The 18583-nt window shown below is 40.0% G+C and overlaps 1 protein-coding gene across 9 annotated transcripts in view; it reads left to right on the plus strand.

Annotated features, from left to right (window-relative positions):
• Positions 1-18583, plus strand: part of ANKFY1 (ankyrin repeat and FYVE domain containing 1) — a 63156-nt gene that overhangs the window by 13758 nt on the left and 30815 nt on the right. For 4 of the 9 annotated variants that reach the window (XR_004990447.2, XM_036452325.2, XM_036452328.2 and 1 more), the window contains 5 exons: positions 1890-2008; positions 7893-8028; positions 13640-13763; positions 15335-15484; positions 16736-16901. Coding sequence is in view for 8 of the 9 variants with exons in the window: in XM_036452325.2 (XP_036308218.1) it covers positions 1890-2008; positions 7893-8028; positions 13640-13763; positions 15335-15484; positions 16736-16901 (695 nt within the window). In the remaining variant the exon portion in view is untranslated. Of the gene's footprint in view, positions 1-1889; positions 2073-7892; positions 8121-13639; positions 13843-15334; positions 15485-16735; positions 16902-18583 lie in introns of those variants that run through there. The other 5 variants (XM_036452330.2, XM_036452329.1, XM_045586667.1 and 2 more) reach the window with 5 other exon arrangements.

Genomic DNA, 18583 nt, shown 5'->3' on the forward strand with positions numbered 1-18583 from the left:
AGAGAGAGGAAGGGAGAGGGGGAGAGAGTTAGAAACATCAGTGATGAGAAAATCATTGATCGGCTGCCTCTTGCACATCCCCTACTGGGGATGGAGGCTGTAACCCGGGCATATGCAGTGACTGGGAATCGAACCCTGACCTCCTGGTTCATGGGTCAACATTCAACCACTGAACCACATCGGTTGGGCTCAACTTCTCATCTCTTTTTGACGTTCTTCCCAAGTTTATTTCTATCGAGGATCTTGGCAGACCTTTAGTTTCTAGAATGTAAGTTTCTTAAGGCAAGATTTTGTCTGTGTTTGTTTCCTGCTTATCTTATGCACAGATAATAGAACCAGAAGATCACGGTTTGATTCCCGGTCAGGGCACATGCCCAGGAGGTAGCGGAACAGTGATTCTCTCTCATGATTGGTATTTCTATCTCTCTCTCTTCCTCTCTGAAATTAATAAAAATATATATTTTTAAAAAGCTATTTAAATTCTTCAACAACATGCATGTTTACGGGGGAAAGTTTATTGGTAAAAGAGCACCTGCTTCCCAAACTGATTTTCCAATTTCAGTTTCTCCATCTAGTTCTCTCTTTAATAGAACTAGAGTTGTTGATATGCTTACGTAGTTACAAAGTATGTTCTAGATAGTGCTTTTATGAGGAAAAATGTGTCTGCATGAAGCATTTTATAGATACAATATAATGGTTGGGTCTCCCTTTTTTTTAAAAAAAAAATATATTTTATTGATTTTTAACAGAGAGAATGGGAGAGAGATAGAGAGCTAGAAACGTCGATGAGAGAGAAACATCGACCAGTTGCCTCTTGCACACCCCCTACCAGAGATGTGCCCGCAACCAAGTTACATGCCCTTGACCGGAATCGAACCTGGGACCTTTTAGTCCACAGACTGACGCTCTACCACTGAGCCAAACCAGCTTCGGCTGGGTTTCCTTTTAAGTGGATAAGTAAAGTAATAGCTTTATGTATTCATTCATGTTATAGTTTTTGTGTATTTAGTTTCTAAAAGCTTTTCAACCTAACAATTATTTTAGAGGGACTTGAAAATTTAAAAAACACCAATACAAGCAGGGTGATGATAATTAATGACTTGGAATTGCTGTCAACACAGCCATATGGCACATACTGTGTCAGCTCAGTAGGTCATTCTTAGGTTTTGTTAACTTCCTAGATGCTTTCCTGCCTTACTATTGGACATTTCAGAGTTAAACATAAATAACTATTTGAAAAGCTCTTTTCATATAATAGTATGTCATAAATATAAAAACATGTTTGAAAGAAAATATTTCTCTCACTGTTTTCTTTATAAATGGTTGAGTAAAAGATGGCCAATAAAAGGTCTGAATGTTTCTCATAAGAACAGGAGTCTAGATATTGGGTCTCACGTACTTGACTGTTTTATCAAAGCTAATTTGGCCATACGTTTTCTGTTTTTACTGTGCTTGGGCATTAATGCGGTATGGAGCATAGCAGCACTGTAGTCTCAGGGCTGGCATCACAATCTCTAGGCTTGCTGTCGTTCTCCCCTGATGGTTATCTTGATTTATTGCTCATAAAACCTTTTCTACTTTTTACATGAACGTTAATCATCCTATTTAACTTGTAGGTTCACCACCCTCAGAATCTCATTAGGTGTCTTTGAAAGCAGAACATGGGTGTGAACTAAAGCTATAAGTTAGAAATAGAAAACATGTCTAGCAACATATTAGAAACATCACCCATCAGAATTAAGTGCTTGCATAGAGAAATTTGCTGTGATTTTTTTCTTATGCACATGTATGTTGATGAATATTTGTATATTTACCATCTGTGAATTCTAGCGATACCTAGTTATGATGACAGTTTTCTTTGTGTATTTGTGGATGTGTTTCTTCATCAGTGATCTAAAGATAAAGGTTGGGGGAAAGCACATCAATGCTCACAAGTTTGTCCTGGCGGCCCGCAGTGACAGCTGGAGTCTGGCCAATTTGTCTTCCACCAAGGAGCTGGACCTGTCAGGTGAGCCTCTGACCAGTTGGGAACTCAAAACTGCCAGCACAAGAAGTCTTGGCAGAAGGTTAAGGTGTGTTGCTTTGAAATATTTGTGGTTTAACGAAAGTAGAATACTTTTCTTATTGGTCAGTGGTGACCACAAACTACTTACACAGTTAGTGAATCAGTAGGTTATATTTTGTGAATACCTTTGTTTATTATCTGGCTAATAAATAGTAAATATTTGTGTATCTACAATACTTTCATAATTTATAAAACATAAATGTCTGTCCAGAAACTCTTTTCATATAATAGTATACTATAAATATGGGAGCATGTATAGAAAACAATTTTTCTTTCATTCCAAGAAAAAGCCCTCCTGTTCAGTTGCCTAAAATTGAATCATAGCTTTCAAAGTACTTTCCCTGGTCTGTAAGAACTGAATTCAGAAATAACAGTTACTCCAAGGAAAAGAATATTTTTTATTTAAGACCAAAGGATGAGTGGGGCTCAGTTGGTTGAGTGTCGTCTCATGCACCAAAAGGTTCAATTCCCAATCAGGGCACATACCCAGGTTGCAGGTTCAATTCCCTGTTGGGGTATGTATGGAAGGCAACCAATTGATGTTTCTCTCTAACATCGGTATTTCCTCTCTCTCTCTCCTCCCTCCCGCTCCCTTTCTCTTTCTTTAATATCAATAAAAACATATTTTTAAAACATCAAGGAATGAGCTTCATTCTTTAGAATTTGAATAGGTGCACTGAGCTGTTTAAAGTTATTTAATTGTTTTATGCCACATTATGTTGTGTAGAATATGGGTAAATATGGTGGTAAGTAGACATAAAAACATAATTTTTGAAAGTTGGCTTCAAAATGCATTTTCAGATGGTACTCTTTTGTTTTAAAAAAGCAAATTTTAAATTTAATGCTGCTGTTTAATAATCATGAGAATTGTAATGCATGATAAGGAGAATATCTAGGCATTAAATTATTAGTTCTTTCCAGAAGTGATTGGCTCTGTGGGAATTTTGCTGAATTGTCTTTGCTGACCATTCAGAAGGTACTGTTTTCCATGTGTGGTACTGGGAGCACTGAGATCATTATAACACAGTCCTTGCCATACAGACCGAGCTCATTCTCTGTTAGAGGAAATGGGCTAATAATAAGTCATTGCAGGCCGGGGCTGTGTGTATGGTAATATAATTGCTTTATGTTAAGGTACAGAAGACACTAACTAGGGCCGATAAGGTGCCAGAGGTGAGCAGTGTTGCAAAGGTTAAGTAGGCACCTTTCTCAAGGATTTAGGGGAACAGATGTCTAATGCATCTCCACTTCATTTCCTGAGTTTAACCTGATGTCCCTAATTCAGAGTTGTAAGCATAATAAATATACACACACGCATATACATGTGCATATGCTTTCATGTATGTAATTAAAACATCTACTTGGGAAGCAGTCTACAAGACTGAAATCTCTGAACTGAGCCTTTCAATTTTTAGTCTTTTGAAGCCATATATCTTTGACCCCTTATATAACAGCTATGGATAACATTAAAACCCATTAGGTCATGATGTATTCTTTATAAAATGCACAGTAGGATTTTTTTCACATGAACAGATAATTTACAAAGATTAGAAGAGATAATAAGAAAATATCCAGCTTTGTTAGAACAAAGTTTAGAATAAACTTACCTACATTATCAAAAATTGATGACCCCAATAGTGCGGGGCTCATGAAACTGGTCCTCTTGCACATTGCCAGTCTCTTTATAAATGGGTATGACAGTTGTAGAAAGCAGTTAGAACTATAAAATGGTCTTTTTAACCTTATCGTCTCACCTGTCTCAGATGGATTCTGTCATAGGTAATTCAGATAGTATAACTTTATGTGTAATTGTGAAATACTATATGCAATCAAAATGGATAAGAGTGAAAAAAATGAAATATTGACTGCTCCCTGGAACAAATAAAATTGCGTAGAACACAAAGGTATGAAATGTCTAATTTAAACATTAAATTAAAAGCTTGTTACTTTTTTAGGACACCGTAATATTTAAAAATATATTTCTAGGTTTTAGAGAGGAATAAGTTTGACCATTTTAAAGCACAGCTTGTACACTGTTTATACACTTGTTTACAAGAACCGATTTCCAATCTCCCTCAAACTGCTGGCCAGCGATGCAGTTGGTGCTTCCAGGTATCGCATAACACAGGCTACTCAGGCCGTCTCAGCTGCTGCAACCCAGATTTAGGCAACTACTCCCCCACCCACCCAGGCAATTCAGCAGGACTGCTGGGCAGAATGCATTGAACATGAACAGGTCCACATATGCCACTAGCTCCTTGGATCCCTCCCCCATGATACACTTTTTCAAAGATAAATTTTATAAAGTAAAGATGCCTATTAGCTATCTTAGCTAATAAGCCACAAAAAACTTGACTCTGCAGAGTCTCACTCCTGAAAGCAAGCCTTACAGCAGGAATCAAACCATGCTTACTATTTACACAGGAGGAGTGTTCAGGCTTCTTTAAAGGCATTAACATTGTACTTTCCTAAACTCTGGAAATTCTCAATTCACTATGATGCAATCTTGTGGTCATATAGTCACTGAATTAAAGTTGCTGGTAAGTATTACGATGTACTGCCCTGCCGGTGTGGATTGAGTTTGATTCCTGGTCAGGGCATATGCCCGGGTTGTGGGCTCCTTCCCCAGGATGGTGGTGCCTCAGAAAAACCACTGAAGCAGAACAGGTCTCATCCCACAGTAGGTCAGACTAGGGCTCGGAGACCAGGCAAGGACCACTAGAGATCTCTTGCCACCCAGAGCGGAACAGGCTCACCCAGATGAGAGGCAGTAAATGTTTCTCGTGCCATACAAAAATACTTGATTCAACTTACGTCTTAGGTGAGGCGACAGGGATTGCTGAGGCTCTGGCTGGGTCTCAAATCTGGAAAATTCCTGGCAGCACTGCGAATAAAAGAGCCCAGACCTCAGCAGGTGGGATCCCTGGTACCTGAGACGAGTCCTCACTTGTCAGTCTCATCTGGGTTGCCAGAATATGAAATTTGACAACCATTGAATCCAGGCTGCCTATCACTGCTTGAGCCAATTCAGCAGACAGGGTTGAATCATATATGAGGGTTTATTCCAGTAATGCCGGCATTGTGGAAAAGCAGCAGTGCTCTCTCAACACACAAGAGCATAATTTAATTATTTTTCAAAACACTTTAAAAGTTCTATTAATAAATTACCAGGTTAAAAAAAAAAGTACATTGCCACTGCCGTTTTATAGTTCAGTGTCGACCTATGAACCAGGGGTCATGGTTCCATTTCCAAACAGGGCACATGCCTAACTGCAGGCTCGATCCTCAGTGTGAGATGTGCAGGACGTAACCTATCAGTGATTCTCAACAGTGATGTTTCTATCTCCCCCGCTCTCCCTTCCTCTCAGAAACAAAAAACAAACAAACATATATTTAAAGAAAAAAATATATTGCCAGGTAAGAGAGAAAATAAAAAATTAAGCCTTAACATGATCATTATTAGCATTTTGGTGTATTTTCTTTCACTTTTTTTACACTTTTTAAAAAAAATACCTGGCTGTTTATATCTCCCACTACATTTGGAAGAGAGTGGGTTAAAAAGGGCTAATCAGTTGTTGCCTAATTATTAAGTTAGTAAGATGTTACTGGCCCGTGTTGTGTCTTTTCTACATAATCAAGAATTGAGTATAGTTTCTTAAACATTAAATTAAAAACTTGTTACTCTTTTAGGACACCATAACATTTAAAAATATGTTCATCATAAGTATCACATGAAGGATTTGTTAAAACCCAAATTCTAGACCCCACCTCCAGAGTTTTCTGATTCATTATTAGATCTGGGGTGGGCCTGAGATTAAGAATTTCTAACAAATTCCCAGACGATGCTGATTCTGCAAGCTTAGGACCACTGATGTAGACCATGGTTTTAAGTGATCCTCTAACTCTCACTGTTAATCAAGAGTAGATTCTAGTTGAAATCATAGTTTTGATTTTTATACTGTGATTTTCATCCCAAGCCTTTCCCCAAGTTGCTGTAGAGACTTTACCTTAAAAATTAAATAAGTAGTCGAAACCGGTTTGGCTCAGTGGTAGAACGTCGGTCTGCGGACTGAAAGGTCCCAGGTTCGATTCCAGTCAATGGCATGTGCCCACGGCAGCTGGTCAATATTTCTCTTTCATCGACATTTCTAGCTCTCTATCTTTCTCCCTTCCTCTCTGTGAAAAGTCAATAAAATTTTTTTTTAAATTAAATAAGTAATGCATGTTCATTAAATAAAAATTAGGAAAAAAGAAACTAAAATAAAAATTAATTATGAATTCCACCAGGGTTGATATTTTAGTGTATATCCTTCCTAATCTCTCAATAGACAGAGGGACAGATAAACTGACTAAAGCCATTCCACCCTGAATGTCCTTGATTCTGGAATTCTGAACAGAGTCAGACCTGGTTAGTGCTTGTTAGGGAGAAAGACAAAACTATATATGTGTGGGTGTGTGTGAAATTCTTATTCTCAGGCCCACCCCAGATCTAATGAATCAAGAACTCTGGAGGTGGGGCCTAGAATTGGGGTTTTAACACCTTATAAGCATATATATACTCACACAAATATATCTAACAAAAAATGGTATTATGTAATATATGTATTTTTAGCCTATTTTTAAAACTGTGTAGTAACTATATTCTTATGCTGAATATAGATCTAAATCTTAATTGATGCAATGTTTTCCAGTGTGTGAATATGTTATAATTTAATTTGTTCTCCATTATTGGATCCCAAGATTTTTGTTCCAGTTTTTTATTATTAAAAACAATACGGTGTTGACTATCTTAGTACATATATTTGCTCAGTTTTTTCTTAATAATTTACATATATAGTTGCTGTGTAAGGTTTATGAACTTCTAAGAATCTTTGGTAGTGTGAGAGACAAAAAATACATTCTAATTTAAATTTATACTAGTATTTAGTTATTGGTAAGATTTATTGGCCATTTTTATTTATCTCTGTGAATTACCTATTTATATCTATTGCCTATTTTTCTATTGGAAGTCTATTTTTTTTGTAGGATCTTTTTATTAGAATGTAAACTCTGTGTCATATGTTTAAAATATTTCCCCTCATTTTTTGTTGTTAATCTTTACCTGAGGATAGTTTTTCCATTGACATTTTAGAGAGAGTAGAAGGGATGGGGAGACACAGAGAGAGAGAAATATTGATGTGAGAGAGATACATCGATTGGTTGCCTCCTGCAAGTGTCCAACCAGGGCTGGGAATTGAGCCTGTAACCTAGGTATGTGACCTTGACCGGAATTGAACCTGGGGCCCTTCAGTTTATGCTAGTGCTCTACCCACTGGGCCAAATTGACTAGGATTTCCCCCAGTCATTTTTGTTTTGTTTTAATTTTACTTATTGCTTTAGTAGGTTCATTTCCTCCAGCTACCATCTCTTGCAAAGCAAATACTTTTTTGCAGTTAGATGCTGCCCAGAATGCTAAATCACCATTTTTAAAAAATGTCTTTCTTGATTTCAGAGAGAAAGAGAGATTGAAAAAGAGAAAGAAACATCAATGTTGAGAGAATCATTGATCCGCTGCCTCTTGTATACCCCACACTGGGGATCAAACCCGCAACCTGGGCGTGTGCCCTGACTGGGATTTGAACCATGACCTCCTGTGTCACAGGTCGATGCTCAGCCGCTGAGCCATGCCGGCGGGGCTTATCATTTTTATTTTTATTTTTGCTGTGTGACATTTCTTTGAGTTGGATGTACCAGAATATACTTTATTAGCCTCAGTTTTAGGGATCTTCAAGAAGGCATAGTGTCATGAGTGCCTTGAATTCAGACTCTACTTACTTTCTTTAACCAGATGCTAACCCTGAGGTGACAATGACAATGCTTCGCTGGATCTATACGGATGAGTTGGAGTTCAAAGAAGATGATGTGTTCCTGACTGAGTTGATGAAACTAGCTAATCGGTTTCAGCTACAGCTCCTTAGGGAGAGGCAAGTCACAGCAGATATATTCAAGCACCTCAGATGGTGGTGGCTGAGCTTTAATTATGGCAAGCTCTGGGAAAACAGCTTCTCCTGCTAATGTAAATAACTTTTGCAAGGTGTTTTTTAAAGGCTATAGGGGGGAGAGAGAATTTATCTCTCTTGTGTTATCTTGTAAACTAAATTTTGCTAACGCCTTTAAGGTATTCTCTTTTCTTTCCCTGGTTTATTATCTGAGATTACATAATTGTGTGAATTGATAAACTTGAGTATGGAATAACAAAATCCAGTATTCAAACCCTCAGCTTTCCCTCCTATGCCTTTTTCCTTTGACATTTTATTCTCTTTCTGATCTATCTACGTGAATGAAGTCCTTGGTCATAGTCTCTTTGTTGGAAACACATTAATGCCTAAATTAACACACGAGAGAATATATATAGATCAGTACCTTTCTGAGGTCTTACTCATTTGGCATTGCTTCCTTAGGTGCCCAAGGAGATAGCCTGCTATGTTGTTTTTGTTTTTGCTTTTCTGCTATGTTTTTTATGCTGCATTTTCTCTGTTGCTTTCCCAGGTTAGCCTTTCAGAACAATGAGGGGAAAACATTCAACAGATGACAGGCAAAATGCCCTTAAGGTTCTGTTGGAGATGTGGCGTTTGGTAGTTAGCTGGGTTGATGGAGTGTCCTTTTACCTTATTTTGTGATCTTTTTTGTGAAGAAATAGGTTTGAGTGGGTGAGGGGCTGTTTCAGCCGGCAAGAGGCACTCCACCTCCACCGCCACCGCCACCTCCACCTCTACCTATACCTCCACCTCCACTGCTACCTCCACCTCCACCTCCACCTATACCTCCACCTATACCTCCACCTCCACCTGCACCTATACCTCCACCTCCACCTGCACCTATACCTCCACCTCCACCTCCACCTCCACCTATATCTCCACTTCCACCTCCACCTCCATCTATACCTCCACCTCCATCTCTACCGCCACCACCACCTCCACCTCCACCTATACCACCACCTCCATCTCCACCTCCACCTCCACGTCCACCTATATTTCCACCTATACCTCCACCTCCACCTCCACCTATACCTCCACCTCCATCTCTACCGCCACCGCCACCTCCACCTCCACCGTTGTTGGGTTGCCCTTAAGGAGATCTTGCTACTACAGCTGCTTGCTCTGTTTTCTCTGGGGGGCTGATGTGGGATGGCCTATTATGCCCAGGAGAGTTAGTGTACAGGTTACTCCTAACTGTTTATGATTGATGTGGGCTTGAGTGTATTTAAATACCTAAATGTAATAACTAAGAAAAACCCCAATCATATCTAAGATTTTTAAAAATATATATTTTATTTTTAAAAATATATATTTTATTGATTTTTCACAGAGAGGAAGAGAGACATAGAGAGTTAGAAACATTGATGAGAGAGAATCATTGATTAGCTGCCTCCTGCACACCCCCTACTGGGGATGTGCCCGCAACCAAGGTACATGCCCTTGACCGGAATAGAACCGGGGACCCTTTGTCCGCAGGCCGACGCTCATTCCACTGAGCCAAACTGGTTTCGGCATATTTTATTGATTTTGTACAGAGAGAAAGGGAGAGAGATAGAGAGTTAGAAACATCAATGAGAGAGAGTCATCGATCAGCTGCCTCTTGCACACCCCCTACTGGGGATGTGCCCGCAACCAAGGTACATGCCCTTGACCGGAATCAAACCCGGGACCTTTCAGTCCCCAAGCCGACGCTCTATCCATTGACCCAAACCGGTTTTGGCATATCTAAGATTTTTGTAAGCACGTTAGACTAACTTTATTATCATGGCCTTTTGTTTGTTATTTGTGTGCATTTTTGAACCATCCATCAGAGAGAGAAATGAGAGTGATTTTAATTATCAATAGCTTGAATGTGATTTATGTTTGTTTTTTTCCTTTAGATTTCCTGAGCTTTTTCCATTGACCTTGTCAACTTGTTCATAATTAAATTGTTTTGATAAAAATTCTCTGGGGTTGGAGTAGTTTAGATAATTGTAATCTGTGTGATGGATTCTTTAATTAACATGCTTGTTGTTTATTGACTGATTAGGCTTCATAGCTATCAACATTACCAAGCTCAGTTTTGTATTGTTGGATGTGGGCATTAAGTTGTCTGTCAGGCTTTTAAGAGCTGGAATGGTAGCCATCCACGAGTGGGATCAAATGTTGGCTTTTTTAACTATCCTAGAGTGCTCCCTACTGTCAGCAGGAGGAATTGCACATTTCAGAAAGTGAAAGGGCTGTGACACACATGTGAGCTCTTAAACAGAAGCACAAGTTGCTCATTTTTGTAACATAGATCTTGGTGGCTTGGAAATGCTATCGCCAATTTGGTGAAAAGGAAGTTTTTTAGTAAGCTTAAGGAAATACTCTAAAAAAGAATTAATAGTGTATGTTAAAAATTAACAGTTAAAATAATAATTTTTTTTCTGTTTATAAAATATATGTTCAGTGTATGGTATTTGGAAAATATAGAATAATATAAAGAAGAAAACCAGCCCTAGCCGGTTTGGCTCAGTGGATAGAGCATCAGCCCATGGACTAAAGGGTCTCCAGTTAGATTTTGGTCAAGGGTATGTACCTTGGTTGCAGGTTCCCTGGCCCTGGTTGGGTGTGTGCAGGAGGCAACCAATTGATGTGTTTCTCTCACATTGATCTCTCTCTCTCTCTCTCTCTCTCTCCTCCCCCCCCTCCCACTCTCTCTAAAAATCAATAGAAAAATATCTTCTGGTGAGGATTAAAAAAACAAAAACAAGGAAGAAAACCAAGTCATCCATAATTGAATCACTGTTAGCCATTTGTTGTTTATTTTTTCAGTAATTTTTTTGTGTCTCTCATTTATACACATGGGATTGGTACCAAAAACTACACACAAGTTAATGGGACACAGATAAATGCTTGATTTTGTATTTAAAAAATCAGGTTTATTGTTTTTGTGCACCTGTATCCTTTTTTATATTTTAAAATTAAGAACGTATTAACAACAAAATTCTTTCAGAATAATCAGTCTGTCTTCCTATTTTTCAAAGAGAAGATGTGAACTGAGAATCTGAATTTTGAAATAAAGATCACATGTTCTTCAGTCGTGGAAATCATGTCACTTACTATTTATAGCCTGTCCAGATAGTGAATGGTTCTCTGGGGATCCCAGAGTTTAGTGAAAACGAAGTGTCTGCCAGATTTAACAAAACATCTGTCTTCACGAAACATAGTTGACTCACTTGATGCAATGTCGTTTGGCTGTAGAAAGGAAGAGTCGAATTTTCAAACTCTAAGCTTCGTCTGTAAACATGTTTTGAAAGTACTCTACAAAGTTGAGTCGGAACTCCCTGAAATTATACCAGATGTTAGGACACTAGGATGGTAAGACTATGGATATTTGTCATTGTAAAAGTGACAAAAGTTTTATACGTGTATATATATCTGAAAAGAGGACTTTTCTCCTGGAATGCTCTGATTTCATAGCTGAGGTCCGAATGACTACCTTAAGCATTGCTGTGATATGGTAGAAGTTTGCAGAAACTAGTGGTTCAGACAGGCAGACAGGAGGCTGAAAAATGTAATATTATTTACAAATTATTGTGATAACCATATTTAGATATTGTTACAATCTGAATTAGAAGTGTGCTTGGGGAGATGCTTCTTCATACACCAAGGCAGCTATGTTACTTAAAAACAAAGCATTTTCTCTGGCCAGGTGTCTCAGTTGGTTAGTGTCGTCCCCATAATCCAAGATTATGGATCAGATCCCTGGTCAGGGCACATACAAGAAGCAACCAATGACTGCATAAATAAATGGAACAACAAATTGATCCCTCCCTCCTCTCTCTAAATTAGTAAATAAAAGTTAACAACAGCCGAAACTGGTTTGGCTCAGTGGATAGAGCCTTGGCCTGCGGAGTGAAAGGTCCCAGGTTCGATTCCGGTCAAGGGCATGTACTTTGGTTGCGGGCACATCCCCAATAGGTGGTGTGCAGGAGGCAGCTGATCAATGTTTCTCTCTCATTGATGTTTCTAACTCTCTCTCCCTCTCTCTTCCTCTCTGTGGAAAATCAATAAAATATATTTAAAAAAAAAAGTTAACAACAACAAAACACAAAGCATTCAAGCATAGGACTTGAAGTAAATTAGTTACCTGCATTTACTGCTAAATGAAGAAATGACTCTAAGATTATTCTTGCTCCTAGCCTAAGATCTCATTTGTGAGGTTTTGAAAATTTGTTCCTCATCCTTTCCAGGCCTTTCTCATGACTCTCCTCCTTTCTTACCCCATCTCTCACTCTCAGGGTCTTTCTCCGTTTCTGTTAACTAAACCTCACCTGTTAAATAAGGAATTAGCGCTAGCCCATCAGTTATTCTTATTTATGATAGTACTGAAACCCATTCCTGTTAGCTGTTAAATCACACAGCTTCCTGAGAAGGACCTCAAACTTAAGACCATACCTTATTCTGTACAAAATTTACACAGTTTAATTTTAAAAACACAGAGAGAGATCCTCTAACCTCTGGTAGAGTATTATCTTTGTTTTATAGACAAGGCGATGAGGCACCAGAGGGCTTATGTAATTTGGCCTCTAAAATTCAGTGGATTCAACTCAGGTCTTACTTACCTCACAGTTCATTTCCTCTCATTCTGTGCTTGTGATCAGAAAAGGGTTTTTGTGGGGGCTGTGGGACAGAGAAAGGAATGGTGGGGTGTCAGGGAATACCCCTAACACTATATTAGGCCTCTCTGCTGTCCTTGAAGGTGAACCTGATTTGGAGAAAAATGTATAGGCAAGGGAGATGGGAGGATCATGCCACCAGCCTCCTTCCTCCTTGCCCCCGGGCTCAGTTCTGAGGAGGCTCACTAGGTTTCCAGGAAATGTGGGGTACCGGAAGTCTGGATCTCCCCCACGCTGCATCTTCTAGGCCAGGGTGTTTGCCTGCTTTGTGCTGCCAGAGGCCTGCTCGCCTGTGTACAGCCCTCCCTTCTCTGATGTAGTTGTTCTCTTAGTGACCTTTGCTGCTGTTGTCACTAGGCTTGAGGGGACATCCATTGCAGCCTGCTCTTCACTGTCTTGGTTTACTATGGCTTGCACTAACTCAGTTGTTTCTATAAATGATTTGTGTGTGTGTGTGGGGGGGGGCTTTTTAAACAGCTTTATTGAGCTATAATTCACAAATTATAACTAATAATTCAAATAGTTCATCCTTTAGGAGGACTTTTAAGGGTCTGTTAATATGTGGAGGCATAAAGCCTCATGTTTGAAGCTATTTCTAAGCCACATTGATTGCATAATAGAGATGTGCTAGTGGGAACTGCAAATGTGTCCCATACATTTGGGAGATTATACTTAATGTGAATCTACAGGTTATTTGGTATCTGACCCGAATGAGCAATATAATTTTTTTTATAATATGGTAGTACTTTTACAATGTGGTAGCTCAGCTGTTATTTATTCATAACTACTTCGCTTACCCTTACACTTTAGTGTTATTGGACATAGCCACCAGTACATAGATTATTGCATTGGTTTGTTAATTTATGAATAGATTTGTCCTGATAATACTGTTCATTATTAATATTCTCTTGCAGATGTGAGAAGGGTGTTATGTCTCTGGTGAATGTCAGGAACTGTATTCGCTTCTATCAGACCGCGGAGGAGCTAAATGCCAGCACTCTGATGAACTACTGCGCGGAAATTATTGCAAGTCATTGGGTGAGTGAGAGATGGAGGGGTGTGGACAAAGCACCCTCACTGGAAGTCGGAAGACCTGGGCGTGAGACCTGGTTTCATGGCAAGTTACCTCTCTGACACCTGGTTTCTTCTTATCACAAAGTTGGAAGCTAAGTAGTGGCATTATATAGTCTGTGAGATTTAAAAAAAAAACACACATAAAAAAAGTCTTAATTGATTTTTCGAGAGAGAGGGAGAGGGAGAGGAAGGTAGAAACATTGATGAGAGAGAACATTTATTGGCTGCCTCTGCACACCCCCTACTAGGGATTGAGCCAACAACCTGGGCATATGCCATGACTGGGAATCGCACCTCTTGATTCCTGGGTCAGTCCTCAATCACTGAGCCATGGGCTGTGAGACTCTTTATGGCTCTCAAAGTCTCATAGTTCTGATTTCAGAGCTAAGGTCAAGTAGCCCAGGCCCAGGAGCAGGCTTGGAACGAAGGTGCACCTGCCTTTACCCTCTTCTGCAGGAGCCGCGGCTGTGGGCCCCGAGCAGGAGCGGCTGTGGAGCCAGCAGGCCTGCAGAGCTTGGCATTGCCTTGGGCTTGCTGTGCTCTCTCCATCCTGTGGAGCACACTGTTCAATTTAGCTTTCCCCTTCTTAGTAGCTTTCATCATCAAGAGTAGTTTTTGTATTTCTTTTTATGTTGTCTGTTGAGCATTTTTAAAGAATCATGGCTAGTGCCATGTTTTATAACCTAGTTTCTGTGAATTATTTGGAATTCAACAACATTGTGAGCAAAAGTATCTAAAAGACGCCTAACCAGTTTGGCTCAGTGGATAAAGTGTTGGTGTGCGGACTGAAGGATCCCGGGTTCGATTCCGCTCAAGGGCATGAACCTCAGTTGCAGGCTCTACCTGGTTAGGGTGTGTGCCAGAGGCAACCCATCAATGTGTGTCTCTCTCACATCGATGTTTCTCTCTCTCTCTCTTTCCCCCTCCCTTCCACTCTCTAAAAAAAATCAATGGAAATATATCCTCTGGTGAGGATTAACAACAACAAAGTGTCTAATAGAATTGGGTTTTAAAGAATTGAAACAGGAATGGTAACCTTTCTGCTAAAATAGGTTTCCATTTAGAGATCTGCAGTAGTAGAGATCAGTTGTGACTGAGTGGAATGAATTATGTGTGCAGGTTCTAGTTCGGGAATTGCCACCTGTGTGGGGGTGGGGTGAAGGACTCTTGTCCTGAGGAGGGCTCCTCGTAGCTGCGTCCGTGCCTGACGGCAGTGCTGCTGTGCTTTTCTGTCACCAGCAGGCACATGCTGTGGTGACTGGTACAGGCTTGGGAGCTGGACCTGGTGGCTCTAGATGCCAGCTCAGCCATTTCTCACTGTGTCGCCTCAGGCAGGGCAGGTAGCCTCCTTATGCTTTCCTTTCTTCATCTGCAAAATGGAAATGATAACAGTACCTACCTCCCAGGATTAAATGAGTTGGGCAATGCTAAGCTCCTTAAAGTGGGGCCAGACTGTTCTAAGGGCTTCTTAGTGAGTATCAGTTATTTTGTTATGTTGAGTCTGTTCTATTTTTCACTGTCTTTTTATTCCTTAGGATGACTTGCGAAAAGAGGACTTCAGCAGCATGAGTGCTCAGTTGCTATATAAAATGATCAAATCCAAGACTGAGTACCCATTACATAAAGCTATCAAAGTGGAGAGAGAAGATGTGGTCTTTCTTTATCTAATTGAAATGGATTCACAGGTACTGTAGCTGTTCTTCCCATTTTCATGCCTTTTCTCCAAACTGTACTCCACTTGCTTTTCTCTAGAATGCTCTTCACTTCCTTCTGTGCCCTTACTGGCACCGTCTTTAGTGCAGTGTTTGTCCCAGGAGTTTGTTTAAGGCGTCTGAGTGCCTCAACTCTTCCAGCCGCTGCCCATTGCCCAATTCCAGAGCCACACCTGTACTTGTAGGTAGTTTTTACTGCAGAACCCACCTTCTAAATACCAAAATCTGTTTCAGTTTTCCTTGCTGCAATAGAAATTACCACACAACTGTTGACTTAAAAAACACAAATTTATTATTTCATTATTTGTATGTTGGGAGTCCAGTACAAGGTATCAGAACAGTCTGTGTTCCTTCCTGGAGGCTGTAGGGGTGAATCCATCTGCTCATTTGGGTTGTTGGCAGAGTTCAGTGCCTTGTAGCTATAGGACCAATGTCCCGATTTTCTTGCTGGCTATAAGCCGAGAGCTGTTCTCAGCTTCTGCAGGCAATCGCCTTCCTTAGCGCATGGCCCCCTTCCTCCATCTAAACAGCGATGGTGGATCAAGTTCTTCTCGTGTCACATCTCTCAGACCTATTCTTGCTGCTCTTTTTCACTTTTAAAGGCCATGTGATCAATAGGTTGGGCCCTGCTGGATAATCCAGGATGCTTTTTCCCTTTTCAAGGTCCTTAACCTTAATCACACCTGCAGAATGTCTTTCATCGTGGAAGATGACATAGTGACAGGTTCTGGGGATTCGGACATGACATCCTCTGGGGGCTACTATTCTGCCTGCCACACTGCCTTAGAAGTGCCGTTGGTTTGGATGGATGGCAGTGTAGTATGTTTTATCCTGGGTGTCCAGTGTGTGAGGGAGACATAAGAATGCCAGGAGGAATTACATAGTGAAGCCAGTCATTCACGAAAACATTAGCAAATTCCCATCGGGCTCTCTGAAACTCAGCCTGGTACCGTGTTCCTCTGCCCTGTCTGCATTTCCCCTTGGTCCTTGTACTGTCTTTCATGGTGTTTGCATCTGCTCCGTGACTCCCCATTTCTTCTGTGCTCCCTGAAAGTGTGTGCCCTGAGGAGGCCTGAGAGAAGTTAGCGAACTCAGTTGAGTTTGGGGAGTAAGCTAAATTTTGATATTTGCATAGAGATGCTATTTAGGAATCAAGGTGGGAGAGATTGAGATCAGTTGCATTCTCTGCTGGCTGGATGCTAATTCACAGATTTATCCGTGCAGCTGCCTGGGAAGCTGAATGAACTGGATCAGAATGGAGACCTTGCTCTGGACCTCGCTCTTTCCCGGCGCCTGGAGAGCATCGCCACCACGCTGGTCAGTCACGGAGCGGACGTGGACATGGTAGACAAGAATGGCTGGAGCTTGTTACATAAGGGAATCCAAAGAGGTAGGAAGAAGTGTGTTTTATATTTTTCTTTGCAGGCACTTGTACTCATATCCAAGTAATTTTGAAAACTGTCTGACCCCGTTCTATAGGTTCTTAAAAGGCTTTTTGAGTCTGTACTCGTATCACTATATGATTTAGAATTTGTGATCAGTGGGTCAAGGAGGGACTGAAGAGCTATTGCCTATGTCCTGTTGGTTAGGCTCTTCATGGTGTCAACAGGGGACCCCAGAAGAAAGGCTAGAAAGACGGTATTTTCAGAAGTGCCTTTTATTTGGAAGCAATTGGTTGGTTTGCTTTTCAATATCTTTCTCCAGGAATTGTGCTGGGAAGGCTTACCTTATATCAGTTACTATAAGAGGGAAAGTACCAAAACCACAAATATTTAAACATATTCTTGGATTCAGTGTTGTCACTTTCACAAACTGGACTTCTCTTTTGTCCTAAGTGATAATGTTTCATTTTGTTTTAGAAAAGTTATATTTTGTAGCTATATTTTGAGTACCTAGTCATTAATAGTGGGAGAATATGGAGTGATATAATTAAGGTCAAAACATTTTAATTTTAATGAATTTGCTTTTCAAGGGGGGAAAAAAAACAACTTTTTCCTTTTTTTCTCATCGCTTATTAATTCTTAAGTTCCAAATGGATGCTGCCTGATTCAACTTTGCAGTAGTCTTTTTTTAATTATTATTAAAAATGTTTAATGTTGATAATTATTGCAGACTTCCCCCATAACTATCCCCAGAGCCCCTCTTTTGGCCTTCACCACACTATTGTCCATGGCCATGGGAGTTGCATTTATGTTCTGTAGCTAATCCCTCCCTCCTGTCTGTTCCATATATTCATGCTTCTGGTTCCATTTTGTTTGTCAGTTTATTTAGTTCATAAGATTCCACATATTAGTGAGATCATATGGTATTTGTCTTTCTCTCACTGGCTTATTTTGCTTGGCAAGGATAAGAATTCCTTTTTTATAGCTGCATAGTATTCCTTTGTATAGGTGTACCACAGGGTTTTTTATCCACCCATCTGTTGAAGAGCACTGGGGCTGTTTCCAAATTTTAGTTATTCTAAATACTGCTGCTGTGAACATAGGGGTGCATATATTCTTTCTGATTGGTGTTTCAGAATTCTCAGAATATATTCCCAGAAGTGGGATCATTGAATGAAAAGGCAATTTAATTTTTGAGAAAACTCCAATCTGCATATCCACCAACACTAAGGTTCCCTTTTCTCCACATCTTCGCCAGCACTTGTTGTTTGTTGATATATTGATATCACATCACACATTCAGGTGTGGTATGATATCTCATTGTAGTTTTACTTTGCAACTTTCTGACTATTAGTGACCTTGAGCATTTTTTTCTTTTAAAAAAATATATTTTATTGATTTTTTTACAGAGAGGAAGGGAGAGGGTGAGAGAGTTAGAAACATCAATGAGAGAGAAACATTGATCAGCTGCCTCCTGCACACACCTCCTTTTGTGGATGTGTCCTCAACCAAGGTATATGCTCTTGACCAGAATCAAACCTGGGACCTTTCAGTCCATTGACGCTCTGTCTTCTGAGCCAAACCTGTTAGGGTTTGAGCGTTTTTTCATATATCTCTTGGCCATCTGTATGTCCTCTTTGAGAAGTGTCTATTTAGTTCCTTTGCCATATTTTAATTGGATTGTTTGGCT

This window comes from Pipistrellus kuhlii, unplaced genomic scaffold (genome assembly GCF_014108245.1).
Source record: "Pipistrellus kuhlii isolate mPipKuh1 unplaced genomic scaffold, mPipKuh1.p scaffold_m20_p_23, whole genome shotgun sequence".
NCBI lineage: Eukaryota > Metazoa > Chordata > Mammalia > Chiroptera > Vespertilionidae > Pipistrellus > Pipistrellus kuhlii.